We start from the raw sequence: 15012 nt of genomic DNA, 5'->3' as shown, positions 1-15012 counted from the left end.
AAACATATAAAAATAAAAAGAGAAATAGTTAACAATATAAATCTATGTATCTATATTCTATATACCTAATAACTAATATTAAAGTTTATACCGGCGACACCGGGAAAATCCGAAAACGGATTACCTCCTGTTAAAAAGAAGGGTAACGCACTGAATATTCAAATAAACTATATCTAGACTACTTACAACCAAGAAAGAACATTGCCTAACCCGATCGCAATATGAATGTATGGTATGTTATGCAAACTCGCAATTGTTTCCAACTAGTAGAAAAAATACGATAGTTCGTGCGAAAATACAGAATGTGCTAATATAAATCATTTCATTAATAGCCGTGTTGCTAACCAGAGAGCCGGTGGAGGTTACTGCGAAATGTAGAATTTAAACTCATGGAAAACTTTTGAAAACTTGTCAAACTGAATATATCTTCAATGAAGGTTACCAGTTGTTTTTCGAGAACAGAACCACTATCATGCAAGAATTAAATATTTAATTATTTTTTTTTATACGCGCGCGGCAAAGTAACTCCACTCCACTTAATGGTAAATAAAGTGGGGTCCAATACAATGTCGACCGATGAGAAACGATTATCCCTCGACAATCGACACACTTATGCCGGCCCGTTGGAAGCGGATACACAAGCTGATCCCGGAACACGACACACTTACTTGGGCTATAAGCATCATCACTTTGATTATAGGCCTGTTTTACAAATTTCAACACCATTTTATCCGCCAGTTAATGTATAAACAGTTAATTGTGTATGCACTATTTTATTCACCATTGATTTGAAAACTTTTGTATTTGATCGCCCTATATTATATTCGACATTAACCGTCAACTTAGCCATCGTGACACAATCCCTTAATGACACTAACTGTTACTGAAGCCAAGCACATCATTTATGTCAAGGAGAATGAATTCAAAGCCAATTAATTAATAGCTAGTACAATTTATAAAAAAAAATGGTGTTGATATCTGGTCAGGTCTGAAGATCCCAAGACTTTCACGATTGAATGCATAAAAATGCTGGTAAACTTACTTTGTCGGCGCCTTAGTTCTCTATTTGGTATTCAAGTGCTTATGATTCTTGCACGGAATGCTTTACATGCATCAGATTAGAGCGATGTCAAAACCGTCAACAATGGATTACGCCAGTATAATATTCACTAGTCTTAGTAGAACAAGGTCTTCATTTTAATAATATATTTTGACAGAGTTTAATATGTAAACTTATGTCTTTTATTTTATCTTAATCTATACGACTGAATTTTGAAAAATAAAAGAGATATGGTTTAGTTAATCATCACTCAATCGATACTTTATCTGGATGCCATTTGACTTACAATCCAGATGCAATAATTTAAGTAGTCATTGTAAAAATACATCTCTTTTGTTATAGATTATTTCATCCATGAAGACGCGCCCTACTACATTTACTAATCGCTTCAGTGTGCGTGAGAAGCATGATTGCATACGCACACAAACATGGATAGCGTCGAGACCGAGGCTTGGATCAGCCGCTTACACCGACACTTCGCAACACTAAAAATGTGGTGGGGCGCGTCATAGTGGATAAAATAACCTATAGGTTATATTCTTTCTCAGACTATAATTTGAGCCTAAAGCTTACATTATTACTATCAAACAAAAAAATATTTAAAAACGAAAACTATAAGGTCTACTTTAATGAACCTACAGGTCCTTTAAGATAATCAATAACTGTTCGTAGTTATGCAAAGTTTTTTCCATTCTATTTGAATATTTATAGGTAGTTATGTACAAGTTATATCACTGCATTTATTAGTGTTACGAGTTGACAGGTATACATAAGAGTCCGTTTCGGTTGATGGCAGTTTAAAGGCTGTGTAATGCTGATCGTCACGATCAGATATAAACTTAGATGATATACCTAGAATATTCATCACACTAATTTACAGGGTCATTTTGATATTGTGTCTCTAAATGAAACCACATACTTATCTTGAAAAAAATCTTATATAAAAGAAAGTCGTGTTAGTTACACTATTTATAACTCAAGAACGGTTGAACCGATTTGGTTGAAAATTGGTGGGGAGGTAGCTTAGAACCACACAGACATAGGATTGTTATCCCGTTCCCACGAGAACGTGAAGTGACATAAAACGTGGTATATCAAAACGAAGTTTGGTATGGTGATAGTTAAAGATCATGGGAAGGTTATAGGTTATATACTATCCCGAGAAAATATAGTGGGACTTTTATCCAGGAAAACTCCTTCACGCGGGCGAAGCCACGAGCAAAAGCTAGTACTACAATAAAATACTCGAACCGTAGATGTAAAATAAAAAGTGTACATTTCGCACATTATAAATATCAATAAAAAGTAATTTTAATTTTACACGCTCTCATGCCACTACTACTATCTACTACTCTGAGAAAATTCGACGCCGAAGCAAAATCACACTTTCAGTTTAAACTGCGGAGTCCGATACACAACAAAAAACGTGTACCAAATTTAACAACGGTCAAGACATTTGTAATATAAAGCAATTACTTCCTGACAATTATACACAGATCATAAACCAAATGTACGTGCGTTTTGGGCAATTTGTACATAGTTAATTAATTTAAGTAATTGTAGAAAGGCTATTTACTTCCGGTATGTGTTGAGAACAGTGTATTACACACTTTTATTACACACCAGTGTTAAATGGGTGCATGGAATTTTAAACTCTGGAGTTTACCATTAGGTGCGCAACGTTCTCTTCTCAACGTCCATGTATATTCCTACTATAATATTACGATAATAAGTTGGTGGCGTAGTTGTCATGCGTACGCGATACGAGTACAACTTCGCTGAGGTGCTGGATTTGAATCTGGGTCGGAGCAAAAATAATTGTCACTGGTTTTTTAAACCTAAAAAAGATACTTGGCCGCAACCCGGATTCAGGAAATTTGTTGTTTGATACCCTTGTGCCTCGGACAGCACGTAAAGAGGTTTATTCTGCGCCTGATCTCTCTCCTGACTCTCTCTGATTTGGGTTTTTTCTGCTCAGTATCAGCCCGGAGTCTGGAATTTGTGCCCGATATGGCGATAGGCTTGCCCCCTATCACATCATGGGACGGAACATATTTGTCGAAAAGTGGGTGCCCTAGTTGCGCCTCTGCATACCCCTTCGGAGATAAATGCGTGATGTTATGTATGTACCTAGTCTTGCCATAAATATTGTAATAAAGAAAAAAGAAAATTGTTAACTGCAAATAACATTTATTACTTTTACAGTGTGTCAGTTTAATACATAAATATAAAACAATTAAAAATATAAAAGCTTATTCGAAGTGGTCTCCATTGGCTGCAATACAGTCCTTTAAACGATGAGGCCAGTTATCAATAGAAGCACGCACTCTTTCCATGGGAAAATTCTTCACTGCCAATCGTATAGATTGTTTTAGGGACTCAAATTATCATGGCGTTTAGAGCAAGCTGTACTCTCTAAAACTGACCACAAATCATAATCCAGCGGATTAAGATCGGGACTAGACGACGGCCAGTCTTCAGCTCTGATGAAGTCCGAAACGTTCGATTCCAACCAAGACTGCGTGGACCGAGCTTTATGACCCGGCGCCGAGTCTTGCTGGAAGGACCATACTTGGTTATTGAACATGGTGATGTTAAGGGGCTTAACTACCTTCTCAAGAATGGTATCTTGATACACTTGTGCCGATGTTTTGATACCTTTTTCACAAAAATATGGCTCAGTCACTCCTTCATAGCTAACACCCCACCAAACCATCACTGAAGTCGGATAATGTCCACGTTGCACTCTGTCGACTAATTGGGAAGCTTCCTTAGAGCTTTGAGCATAAATACGGTCATTTTGTTTGTTAAAATGTTGCTCAATTGTAAAAATTTTCTCATCCGTAAACAAAATTTTTCTGTGACCTCCCTTTGCGTACCGCTTCAGTAGTTGTTTCGATTTTACCACCCTATTCTTCTTTAAATTATCAGTTAAGAAATGGCCAGTGCGTCTCTTATAGGCTGCAAGTCCTAAGTCATCTTTTAAAATACGCGACATGGTTCTAGGTGCTATCTTCATTTCCCGAGATAAAATCTTTTGCTTTCGGACAGGATTTCTTCGAATTCTTTCCCTTACTGCTTTGACCACCTTTTTCGTACGAACACTACGTGGACGGCCAGATCTTTTCTGTCACAAACAGAGGAGGTCTCATTGTACCTATTAATAGCCCGGTACACAAACATTTTACTAATACCAAGTGTATGGAGAGTTTTAAAAATTGCATTTGGCTCCATACCTACTTTGTGTAATGCTATCACAGCGATTCGGTTCTCTTTATCACCCCACACCATTTTAATATCGCAAAATATTTTACAATGTATTGGCGCCAAAATGAGAAAACACAATGAACAATCGTATAAAAATGACAGATTCGAAATTCAAATGTAATATTTTTTTATAATTAAGTGTAACAGTATTTATGGCCAGACTAAGTATGTATGTATGATCTCTCCCCGGTCATGACGGATTGCCGTCTCACCAGACTATGAGAGTGAAGGAACAGAGAGCGCACATGTGTATTGCGCACACACTTGTGCACTATAATATATCCTGAATACCTGGATGATCTCAGTTGAGATTTGCCAAAATTCGGCTAGAAGGGATTCATTCATAATATTACAAAAGCAAAAGTAGATGTAGTAAGATGTACCTTTGCCCTGAATAGTTTACCATGCGAGTTTTATGCTAAGAAAACTTCGATGCATATAGAACAGCGAACAAAATCTAGTAGTCAGTATGCATAGCATGCATTCTTAATGATTGAAGAGGTTACAGCTGTCACTGTTTTGACATCAGACGTTTTGTTGTGGCACCAATATTACAAGCAAGTACTATAACGTACCTAATCAAAGAGAATATCACTACGTTAGATACCTAATGAGAAGAATTGGACCTTTGTTTTACCACCACAACTTGATAGAGTTCCTGTATCTTCAAAATCCTATGAAGAAGTCTACGGTATGCCTTCTTGATATTTCCGTTCAGCGCCAATTCAATTCATAACAATAAAGTATACACATCCTCCTAACCTAACCTTATATGATTACATGAATGCATTGGCTATTTGCCCCATCTAATCCTTATACTTATAGAAAAGTCTATAGAGCATCATCCTATTTTTGGATTCAACATAGGTCCTCCCAGCTAAAAATCTATAATATCTTACTTAATATTTAATCTTTTGACTGTTTCTATCACCAACACCTCAGTCCCCCCATGACCATGAAGTCTGCAGTCTTCGAAACGTCGGGGGAAAATTATAATATAAAAAGCCACGATAAAATCCTTAAAATAGTTTTATACAACTCTCGTAAAATAGTTTTATTTCAATACAACTAATTAATGATAATCATATTCACAGATAGAAGTGCATTCCTTTGAAGTTGAAACTCCAACTTTCGAGTTCCAACACAGTTCCTTTCCTCACTATATCATGATTTTTAGATTTAAGTCTATCTCCCTTATTTATAGACGTTATTTATCTAAGGACGGAGCATTGCTGTGGTAACAAGTCTGTTTCTAAGCTCTGTTTATCTAACGGCTTGCTGTTTGTTCAGCTTTGTTTATCTGACAGCCAACTAGATTCAAGTTGTATCTCAATATTAGCCAATCTCAACGGCCCTATGTCTACGCACTGCGAAGGCTACCATGCCGTCAGCACTGAGAAACAGACTTGTAATCACAGCAAAGATAGAGCTTAGATAAATAACGTCTATAAATAAGGCGGTAAATCGTTTCATTTCAAAATTATATCAACTTTTACTAAGTCATGTTTCACAATGATACCAAAAGTAACTTTCATATTGTTCTTTCGAGCAAGTAATTGTAGCTCTGTGCTGGTCCAAATATGGATTACAGTGTATAACATCCGCTTATTTAAGTTTAAGCACTTTTACCCAACTACGCAAAATAGGAAATGTGATACGGGTGTCTACACACGTGAGGCGAATTTTTTGCGCTGTCTGTTAAATTGTATATAACTTAACTGGTTACTGGTTAGTGACGTCAGAAAAATCAATATGGCGGTGATGAAACTAACTAAATTTGTAAGATTGTTCATTTTGACATTGTGTTAAGATATGAAACAAAACAGTCGTCATGAAATATTGTGTCGAAAATCATCGATAAATAATTTATATTTACAAAAATACCGCTTTCTATGTCAGATTTTTTCATTTTGTAGCTTAATGATTATATGGAGTGTGCGTGGGAATAGGGCGTATAAAATTAAAATAACTTTTTAATGATGTTTATTTTGTTCGAACCTTACTTTTTTATTTTACATCTACAGTTCAATTAACTGGTTGTAAAATGTTCATTTTAAAAACATAATGTAATTTTCTTAGAAACGCAAAATCAGAATCATCTTTATAGGTATTACCATAATTTTACTCATTTCAAACCTATTTTGACAATCGGAATTTCTTAACACGCTGTAAGGTATAAAAAATTTTAAGAGACCCTAACCTAAATAAGTTGAAATCCCTTTTAAACAAACACAAGGTTTTGTCCAAATACTAGTTCGCCTTACATTAACCGCAGAAATATAAGGTCGGCGCAATAATAAATATACATCGTTATTGACGTGTTTATTCTGATATGAGGAAGTATTCATTTCTACATAATTTATGATATTTTTTACATAACTTTAAAAGTAGATTAATATTTATTTTTTATCATGTCCATAAACTTTTATTTTTTATTGCTTTGAATGACGAGACGAGCTTGTCGTTCGCCTGATGGTAACCGATACGAACGCCCATAAACAGTAGAAACACCATCCAACACCTTGAATTACAAAGTATTGTTTGGTATTCCATTGCGCTCGCCATACTGAGACATGAGATGTTAAGTCGCATTATGTCTAGTAGTTACATTGGCTACAATGTCCTTCAAACCGAAACACAACAGTGACTACACACTGCTGCTTGGCGGCAGAAATAGACATTGCAGTGGTACCGACCCGGGTGGACTCTCACATATGAGAGACCTACCACCGGTGAATCTGACTGCATTGATGGTGTAGTTGTTTTGCCTGAATGATACTACTTTAGCTCTGAAGACCCGTGTTTGAATTCCGGGCCGGGCAGTGATATACCGGTTTTTGTTGCAAAATCAGCCCGGAGTCTACAATTTGTGCCCGGTATGACAAAAGGCTCTCTATCACGTCGTGCTTAGGAACACACTGGCGAAAAGTGAGTGCCCTGGTTGCACCTCTGCGTACCCCTTCGGTGACAAAGGCATGATGTGTATCTATAAAATTATAAACTTGGAAGACGTTTAAATATTTAATTACATCTATTATAAGTAATAGGCAATTTCCTGCCGATTTACCTACATTGGATAAAGTTATCGCATAAACCTACATCCTTATCTAGTTCCTGTTTAATAAATTAAGTGGTGAAAATATGTTTCCTGTATTTGACCATAATTAAAATGATCAGCACCGAAATTACAATTGGGTAAACTTATTATTGGCCAATGATAAAGAGAAATACAAGAAGCTGACGGCTAATCTTCAACAATGAAGAGGCACTTAAAGAAGAAGAAGATTTATTTAAACGGAAAGCAAGAACCGTACACAAGGTGATAATCTGCCATGTAGCCCATGTACCGCGTTCCGGGATCAGCCTGTGTATTCGGTTCCAAACAGGCCTACGTAATTTTATGGACAGGCGAGAGGTCATCTTTCCTCAGTCGTCACTCTATCTGGACTCTACTCTACTTACCATTAAGTGCAGTCACATTGACGATCCCGAATAACAAAAATCAAGACGTCAAAACCTATTCCCACATTGAGGCCTATAAATGCTCGCAAATATTTCCTGGCCTTCTCCCTTCCTTCCATACTAAAAGGTTTCCTTGTCCTTCCCCCACACTTCCTTCCTAGCTATTCCCTCCCAACTTTTCTCCAGGTCCCTGCAGTCGCTAATCTGGAGGTTTCCAATATCCCATTCGTAGATTTCCACCGGTGCTGACTGCGGGATCCGATATCCCAAAAATAAATGCCTATTCTCTCCATGGAGCAAAATACTACTTAAATTCGTAATAGATACTACGAATAACTATTGGAAACAACCAAAAACCAAACTCGTGCCGTGATTCTAAACCGCGGATGTATCCATAAATACAGTAGGAATTAATAAAATGAGATTTGACCGCAGTTATGAAAAGTTACATCCGCAACAGACAGTTAAACATGGTTTATTGCCTTCTGAGACTGAATGTCTGCGATATCGCACTGGGGCCGTTAAATAAGCGGGTTTATAGGAGCAGCGGCAGCGGGTTAGAGCTTAAGACAAGTGTTAGTGTGATAAGTACGCCGAATATTAACTGTGAAGATCAATAAAGTCGTATGTAATCTTCTAGAAACATAATCTAATCTAAAGTGATATGATGAAGAGAAAAGATTTGATTTTTGAACGTTAATGATTCTGATACCTTAAGTTTCTTTATCTATACTAATATAAAGCTGAAGAGTTCGTTTGAATGTGCTAATCTCAGAAACTACTAAATCGATCTAGATCTTTTTCCTAAGTTCTATAGGCAACTTTTTATCCCGGGAAAATAATTATCCTGGAAAAATCTTCAGACGTAGGCGGAGCCATAACAAAACCTAGTTATGAATAAATTTAAAAACTACGGGGAAAGAAATCACATTGCGGCCAAATGCATAGTGTCGGTAATTTCCTAGTTTTCTTCAGCTTTATTTATTAAACAACCAACTGTAGTAAAGTTAGCTGTCAATATAAGCCAATCACAGCGCCCTATGCCTACATACTGCGAAGGCCATCATGCCGAAAGCACTGACAAACACTCTTTACTCTGTACTTAGCTAAATAACGTTTGTGAATAACTGAGTCACACCTCTCAAGGTTCATGTTAATAATTTATGTGCAAATTGAATCAAATTTATCACAATATCGAATCTTTTTAAATGAAAATTCCCAATTATCCCGAAACATAAATAAAGAGAACCATGAATTACTATCTTTTCTAATTCTTACCAAATATTCAATCTTATTTTTGCAACATGAATAAAAATGAACAAAGGACCTTGTAATATTAAACCATTGACATATTGACAAGCAGTTTTAATGAATGCACTCGATCCGTGAGTCACGAACGATCGGGAGCGGAGAAAGTGCTGCTAGGGTCCGACGTGGGACGACTCGGCGAGCTCTTAAGTAACTGTGAAATCATCGCTTTTTGAAAGTCGTTACCTCACTTGTTACCTTAAATAATGTCAATACGAACATAAAATATGCCAATTACAGCCTAGTCCGATAAAAAAGATGGGCACTATAATTAGCATCTCTGATGTCCATAAATAGTAAATCCTTTATCTGCAAAAAAGTTGGAGCAGTATAGAATCTTAAATACATTTAAGGAACGAATTAAAGGAATGTAATAATATAATAATTTTAAAAAGAAAATAAAAAAATATATGTGCATGCTTTAGCTATAGATCGCTTATCCAGCAGCCTGGATTTAAAATTTGTAAAAATTGTAAAATATTTGTTTAAATCTGATTGTAAGTGAACTGTAAGTTTTTATGAAAATAAATTCTTTAAATCCAAATTAACATTCAATGATCACTAATTTAGCATTCAATCTATTTAAGACGCTTGAATGTGCTCCTGTTAAAAGAAAGATGAATAAATCAAAGATGGTGTTGAAAGTAGTTGGGATTAGCATGGAAAAAAATATTCGCCTCGTCAAAATCTCAAGGTACCTACCCAAAATGCAAGAGCAAGCTGTAATCACAGAAGATAATTACTAGTAACTTTATGTCGCTTTTCTACAATATTACTACCTCAATTAGGGCGCATTGCTCTCTACATCATAGTTGTACCACAGTGGTGTATCCTAGATATTTGCCGCCAAAACATTAGCTCTCTTTTTCAAAATAATTGACTTCCTAAAAATGAATTGTGTGATTCTATCTTTATATTTAAAAAAAATGCACAAATTTTCATGTGCCGCCCGGGGACATAACCTCCCTAAAGTAAACCACCACACTACCATAATAAACAAGCCCGTCTCTCTCTACTTACTCTCTGTAAGAATAAAATAAATATTTCAAATACGAGTTACAAGCGTCTTACTATAGATAATTGTTTAATTTCATGATTAAAGTTGACACACGACGTAGGCATTGGAGTCAAGGGTACGATCCATCCCGCCAAATTAGATACCATGAAGGTACAAAACAAATGTTTGGTTTTACAATAATTAGCTGAGCATTGTGTAATATAAGCAACGAAGGTACTTTTATGACTTACTTAGAAAATGAGTAAGAACGTCCTTCGATTGCGAGGGTCCGTCTGGATGGATACCGCTGATTTCTTGCACCAAGCAGCAGTGTGCACGCGCTTTTATGTTCTAATTTGAAACACATAAACTGCACAATAAGAAACAAAACATCTTTTGTCTTAAGATGAACGCAGCTCAATCCCTCGCAGTACTATACAAATCCATGTTCCGAAAGTGTTGAGCTACTATTTATAAGCTGTCGTGTCTGTTATAATCAAGCTTGCTCGTCTCCGAAAGGAAAGAGAATTTGGAGACCTCCCTAGCATAGGTGTAACTCTATGCCCCTAAGATAAAAATAAAAGCAGGACGCCAGTGCCATTTAAAAAAAAAAACTGATTAAAAAATTCGATTATTTCCCATGAGAGCAAATTACCATAACAAAAGGTAAACTATGTGTTATCCTGAACTTAGCCTATGAGTATGCCAAATTTCATTCAAATCCATTCTACTGTTTCTGCGTGGACATTTCGATGTTTAACAAGCATAACATTATATTATCCTACAATGTTTATAATCTTTCGCATGATTCATATTGGTAAGAAGTAAAATAATTGTCTTTTGACAAATTATATATATGCCTCAACATCCTGTAATGGTCACTGAAAATCATACAAGTCTGGGGAGGCCATGGATCAGTAAATCTTCAAAGTAAAAGTCAATACTGCCATCTGTCTATAGATTATAAATTTTTTTACTTACCATTATCAGAAATAGTAGCGCCATCTGTTAGTAAATAGCTAAAATACATCATGTCGTTATTACACTAGATATGTTGGACAAGATATGAATACTAGATGTCGTTATAAAAAAGACTGTAACTTCTAATGAATATAATTATAAATATTATTATTAATTGCACAACATCAAAAATCATTTAGTACGACTAATATAATATTCGGTATAATTACTAAGTTGTAACAAATTTAAAGAATTTTCATTATTATATTATTTTAATTGGCAACAAAATCTATTAACACCTCCGTGAGTGCGACATCGACATGATCAGTGTGGCAGTGGGGTGGACTTGGATTTGTCACTAGTACATTTAAATTTAGTTTTAAAGTCCCCAAAAATATCATCACTCAAGTGCTTGTGTATGAGGATATCGCGTTTGAATATTTAAAATCTAAATCATACAATCAGTTTAAGTGTTCAAGTGCCTGTGTCGTGTAAAATTTTGTGTGGAAACGAATGTTATTTACAAAAAAGTTCGTGATACACAATGAGTAATTTCAACAAAATCATCAAAACTACGCCTATTACCGACGATTACGACATCTCGAACACAGTCCTCGGCCTTGGGATCAATGGAAAGGTAAGTTTCAGCGGTTGAAATGTTTGAAATTCTGAGAAAAATGCAATTATTCGTGGAACGCATTTGTGTTTACTAAAAATGACGTAAATGTTCAAAATTAGCTCTACCCGAGTTATCATTATCGGTCCTAACGATGCGTTCCGGAAATCTCGGGAAAATCGCGCCATATTAAGGAATGTTTATTTGAAATTGTGTATTTAATAATATTATGTAATTTTTACCAATTCAAATTCAAGAAATATTACCGACAACTTGTGAAACTAAGCTTTTTTTTTTCGAACCGATTAGACAAAGCGTGAAGCGGGGGGTAGCATTCCAATACAAATTAATGTTTTTCAAGATGTTTGGGCACAAATATATAGTAGACGGACTTCATAAATAAATGCAAATAAAATAATATCATCAAGATGTCAGTATCACCTCACATCTTATTAACACTTCTCATAATTGGAAGCATCACACAAACTATGTGGTAGTATTAAATATTTCTAACTGAACATCAGGATTACTCTTTAAAATGACTTTGTCACTAATATGACTTATTGATATTTTTATAATTCAAACTCCAAGAGTTGTGCTAATTTACTTCATGATTGGTAATAGTTGGTAAAACCAAAGTACCAGTTTGCAATTAAGAATTATCTAATTATGCAGCTTGTTTGGTAAGAAATCTTGAATTGAATCCTACTTCCAATTTATAAATGTCAACATTTCTGGAGGTATATGGATGATTAGTTTGTTTTCTTCCATTGTATTGGTTTGTATGGAATTTGGAGTACTGGAAGACAGTTCTAAGTGCACTTAGATAGATTTTTTAATCCTGCAAAATTGGAAAATTGGACCCTGGTCAATAATGAAATGAGTTGCAAAAAAAACATACTAATTAAACATTACTGAATGCTTATCCATATGATGAATTGCAAATTCATACTTTTCAATACAGTTTTAAAGTTTAATTATCATTGCTAAATCCTATTTGATAATTATGAAGACATTTTCAAATGAAATCTTTACCAAAGGAGGTAACCTATTGAAGTTATTAACTAATAAATATAAATTAAAGAATCTAAGTCCAATGCTGAAGCAATATAGAGTTAGTTGCATGTTGACTTTAAAATTACTTGCATATTGACTAATAAACATAAATACATTAACTATAAGAATATATAATTACTTACTTAAAGCTCCATTCATTGTGTTATTGTACATTCCCAAGATAAAGGACTATATCATTCAGGCTTATTGCCGATCACTGTTACAAAGAACATTTTTTAGACTTATGGTAATAAAACCATAGATTAGCATTCTATCACAGATTATAGCTTTATTTAACACACACTTATTTCTTTTATCCCCAAATTGGTGGTATGTCTCTCATATGTGAGAGTGTGCCTGGGTAGGTACCACCTCAATGTCTATTTCTGCCACCAAGTAGCAGTGTTGTGTTCCGCTTTGAAGGACATTGTAGCTAGTGTCACTACTGGACATAATAAGACTTAACATCTAATGTCTCAGGATGGGGAGCGCAGTGGAATACCAAACATTATTTTGTAATTCAAGGTGTTGGACGGTGTTCTTACTGTTTATGGGCGGTCGTATCGCTTACCATCAGGCGAACGGCAAGTTCGTCTCGTCATTCAAAGCAATAAAAAAAATATTGATTATGGAACCCTCAGTGCGCAAGCCCATTCACACTTTCTAGTATTTATTACAGTACATATAATCTCAGCTGTTTGGAAAGACATTGTGCGGAAAATATTTGTCTCATGTTGCAAAACATGTCCTCGTTTATTGTTCGAAGGCAAACAAAATGGTAATTAACTGTACTTTATGGCGCAAACATATTTGCTGCGAATGAAGTTGGTATAATAGATGTTGATCCCGTATGATATGCATTGCCCTATGGAATAATAGATGTTACGTATAGGTGATATGGCTTACCCTGTGCGTGTGACGTAGGTATGATGTCAATGGATTTGGCTATTCGTGAACGTAACGCGGCATCCGCTGGTTTAAAGAGACTTTTTATGTAAAACATCAAGGCAAGACGAAAATCGCTAGCTCAAAACTAAACTCTAAGCTTAGAGGCTAAGGAATAAACAGTGGTGCCATACGACTCATTACAAAGAATATTCAACAATTCCAGACACCGCACCAGTGTCTCTATAAGTATATAGTACATAAGTCGAGAAGTACTGTGTTGCAAGGGTAAAAATACCGTGTTTCTAGAAACAAAAAAAATGTTCTCCGATTTGTAATTTGGGTTATATTATTGGTGTCTTCCGGTGAAGTATGACTCAGTAATATACCGTCAAGTTTATATCTTATTACTAAGCCGTGCAAAATGAAAAATATGTCTTGAGGTCCCTCACTTCTGATATGTTGTGATATAAGTTATAACTGACTCATTAATTTTTCAACCCATACATTCGTGATTATTGTGTCGGTATTATGATAGTGTTTAAATTGTAATAGTTTAAAGTTTTTTGTGCGGATAATACCGCCATAATTATTAACTCAGTAAGCCCCTATTGGCACCTATCAAAAAACTAGGCAGAGGCTTCCACTAGTCAGATAGGTACACGCAAGCCTTTATTTGTGACTCCTTTTTTGGGAGCCCATTGATTCTCGAAATTTCTAAGTCAATAATTTTTATATATTTCCACTCCCCTTCCTGTATTTTTTTAAGCATTATTTTTAATATTTTCGAAAAATCCTTTATCCACGTGTGCCTCCAGCAAAAAGCCCTGAGTACACGGTTACACTAGCGTGCGTTAATATTTCCAGTTATTGTGTAATATTGCATACCGTTATCGCTGTAATCTTTTGTTTATATTAACACTAAAGGTAATCAACGTGTCATTGTTGATTAATATCAGAATGGCCCGCAGGTCCTACATTATGGGAGATAATATAAATCGATCGGCCTCGTTCGGTTAAGAGACATAAGGTCTTTGTTGCGTATTGCATATCGTAAAATTTCGTACAAAACATACTATTTAGGTTATATATGTCTTTATAGGTTGGTACCACTATTTTGGCTATTGACAGATTCCAAAAAAACTGCCCTAAAGGCTGATACGTGTTAGTAAGGATATACCTGTCAAAACAAGTCATCCAAGTCAGCGTGTTAAATGTAAACCCTTATTTTATGACCTGGTCCCTCGGGCTACCGACCATCAGACTGGCCGTACACGCTCGGTTCCCTGATCAGGAATTCAGATTCAGAGACCGGAACGCTCAGCTTACATATTAAATGATCAACAAAGCGCACATTATATTGTTTAGGAACGGAAAAAAAACTGGTGTCCGTTTCGAAAT

General features: G+C 35.5%; 1 protein-coding gene across 2 annotated transcripts in view; it reads left to right on the top strand.

Annotated features, from left to right (window-relative positions):
• Positions 1–11363: 11363 nt before the first annotated feature.
• LOC115447167 (MAP kinase-activated protein kinase 2) overlaps positions 11364–15012 on the top strand; it is a 39259-nt gene continuing 35610 nt past the window's right edge. For both annotated transcript variants that reach the window (XM_030174140.2, XM_030174138.2), the window contains exon 1: positions 11364–11691. In XM_030174140.2, coding sequence (XP_030030000.1) covers positions 11599–11691 — 93 coding nt within the window. In that variant the 5' untranslated portion in view covers positions 11364–11598. The remainder of the gene's footprint in view (positions 11692–15012) is intronic.

Source organism: Manduca sexta, unplaced genomic scaffold (genome assembly GCF_014839805.1).
Source record: "Manduca sexta isolate Smith_Timp_Sample1 unplaced genomic scaffold, JHU_Msex_v1.0 HiC_scaffold_54, whole genome shotgun sequence".
Classification (NCBI taxonomy): Eukaryota; Metazoa; Arthropoda; class Insecta; order Lepidoptera; family Sphingidae; genus Manduca; species Manduca sexta.
The sequence above is the reverse complement of the archived record's forward strand: the minus strand, read 5'-3'. Positions and strand labels throughout refer to the sequence as shown.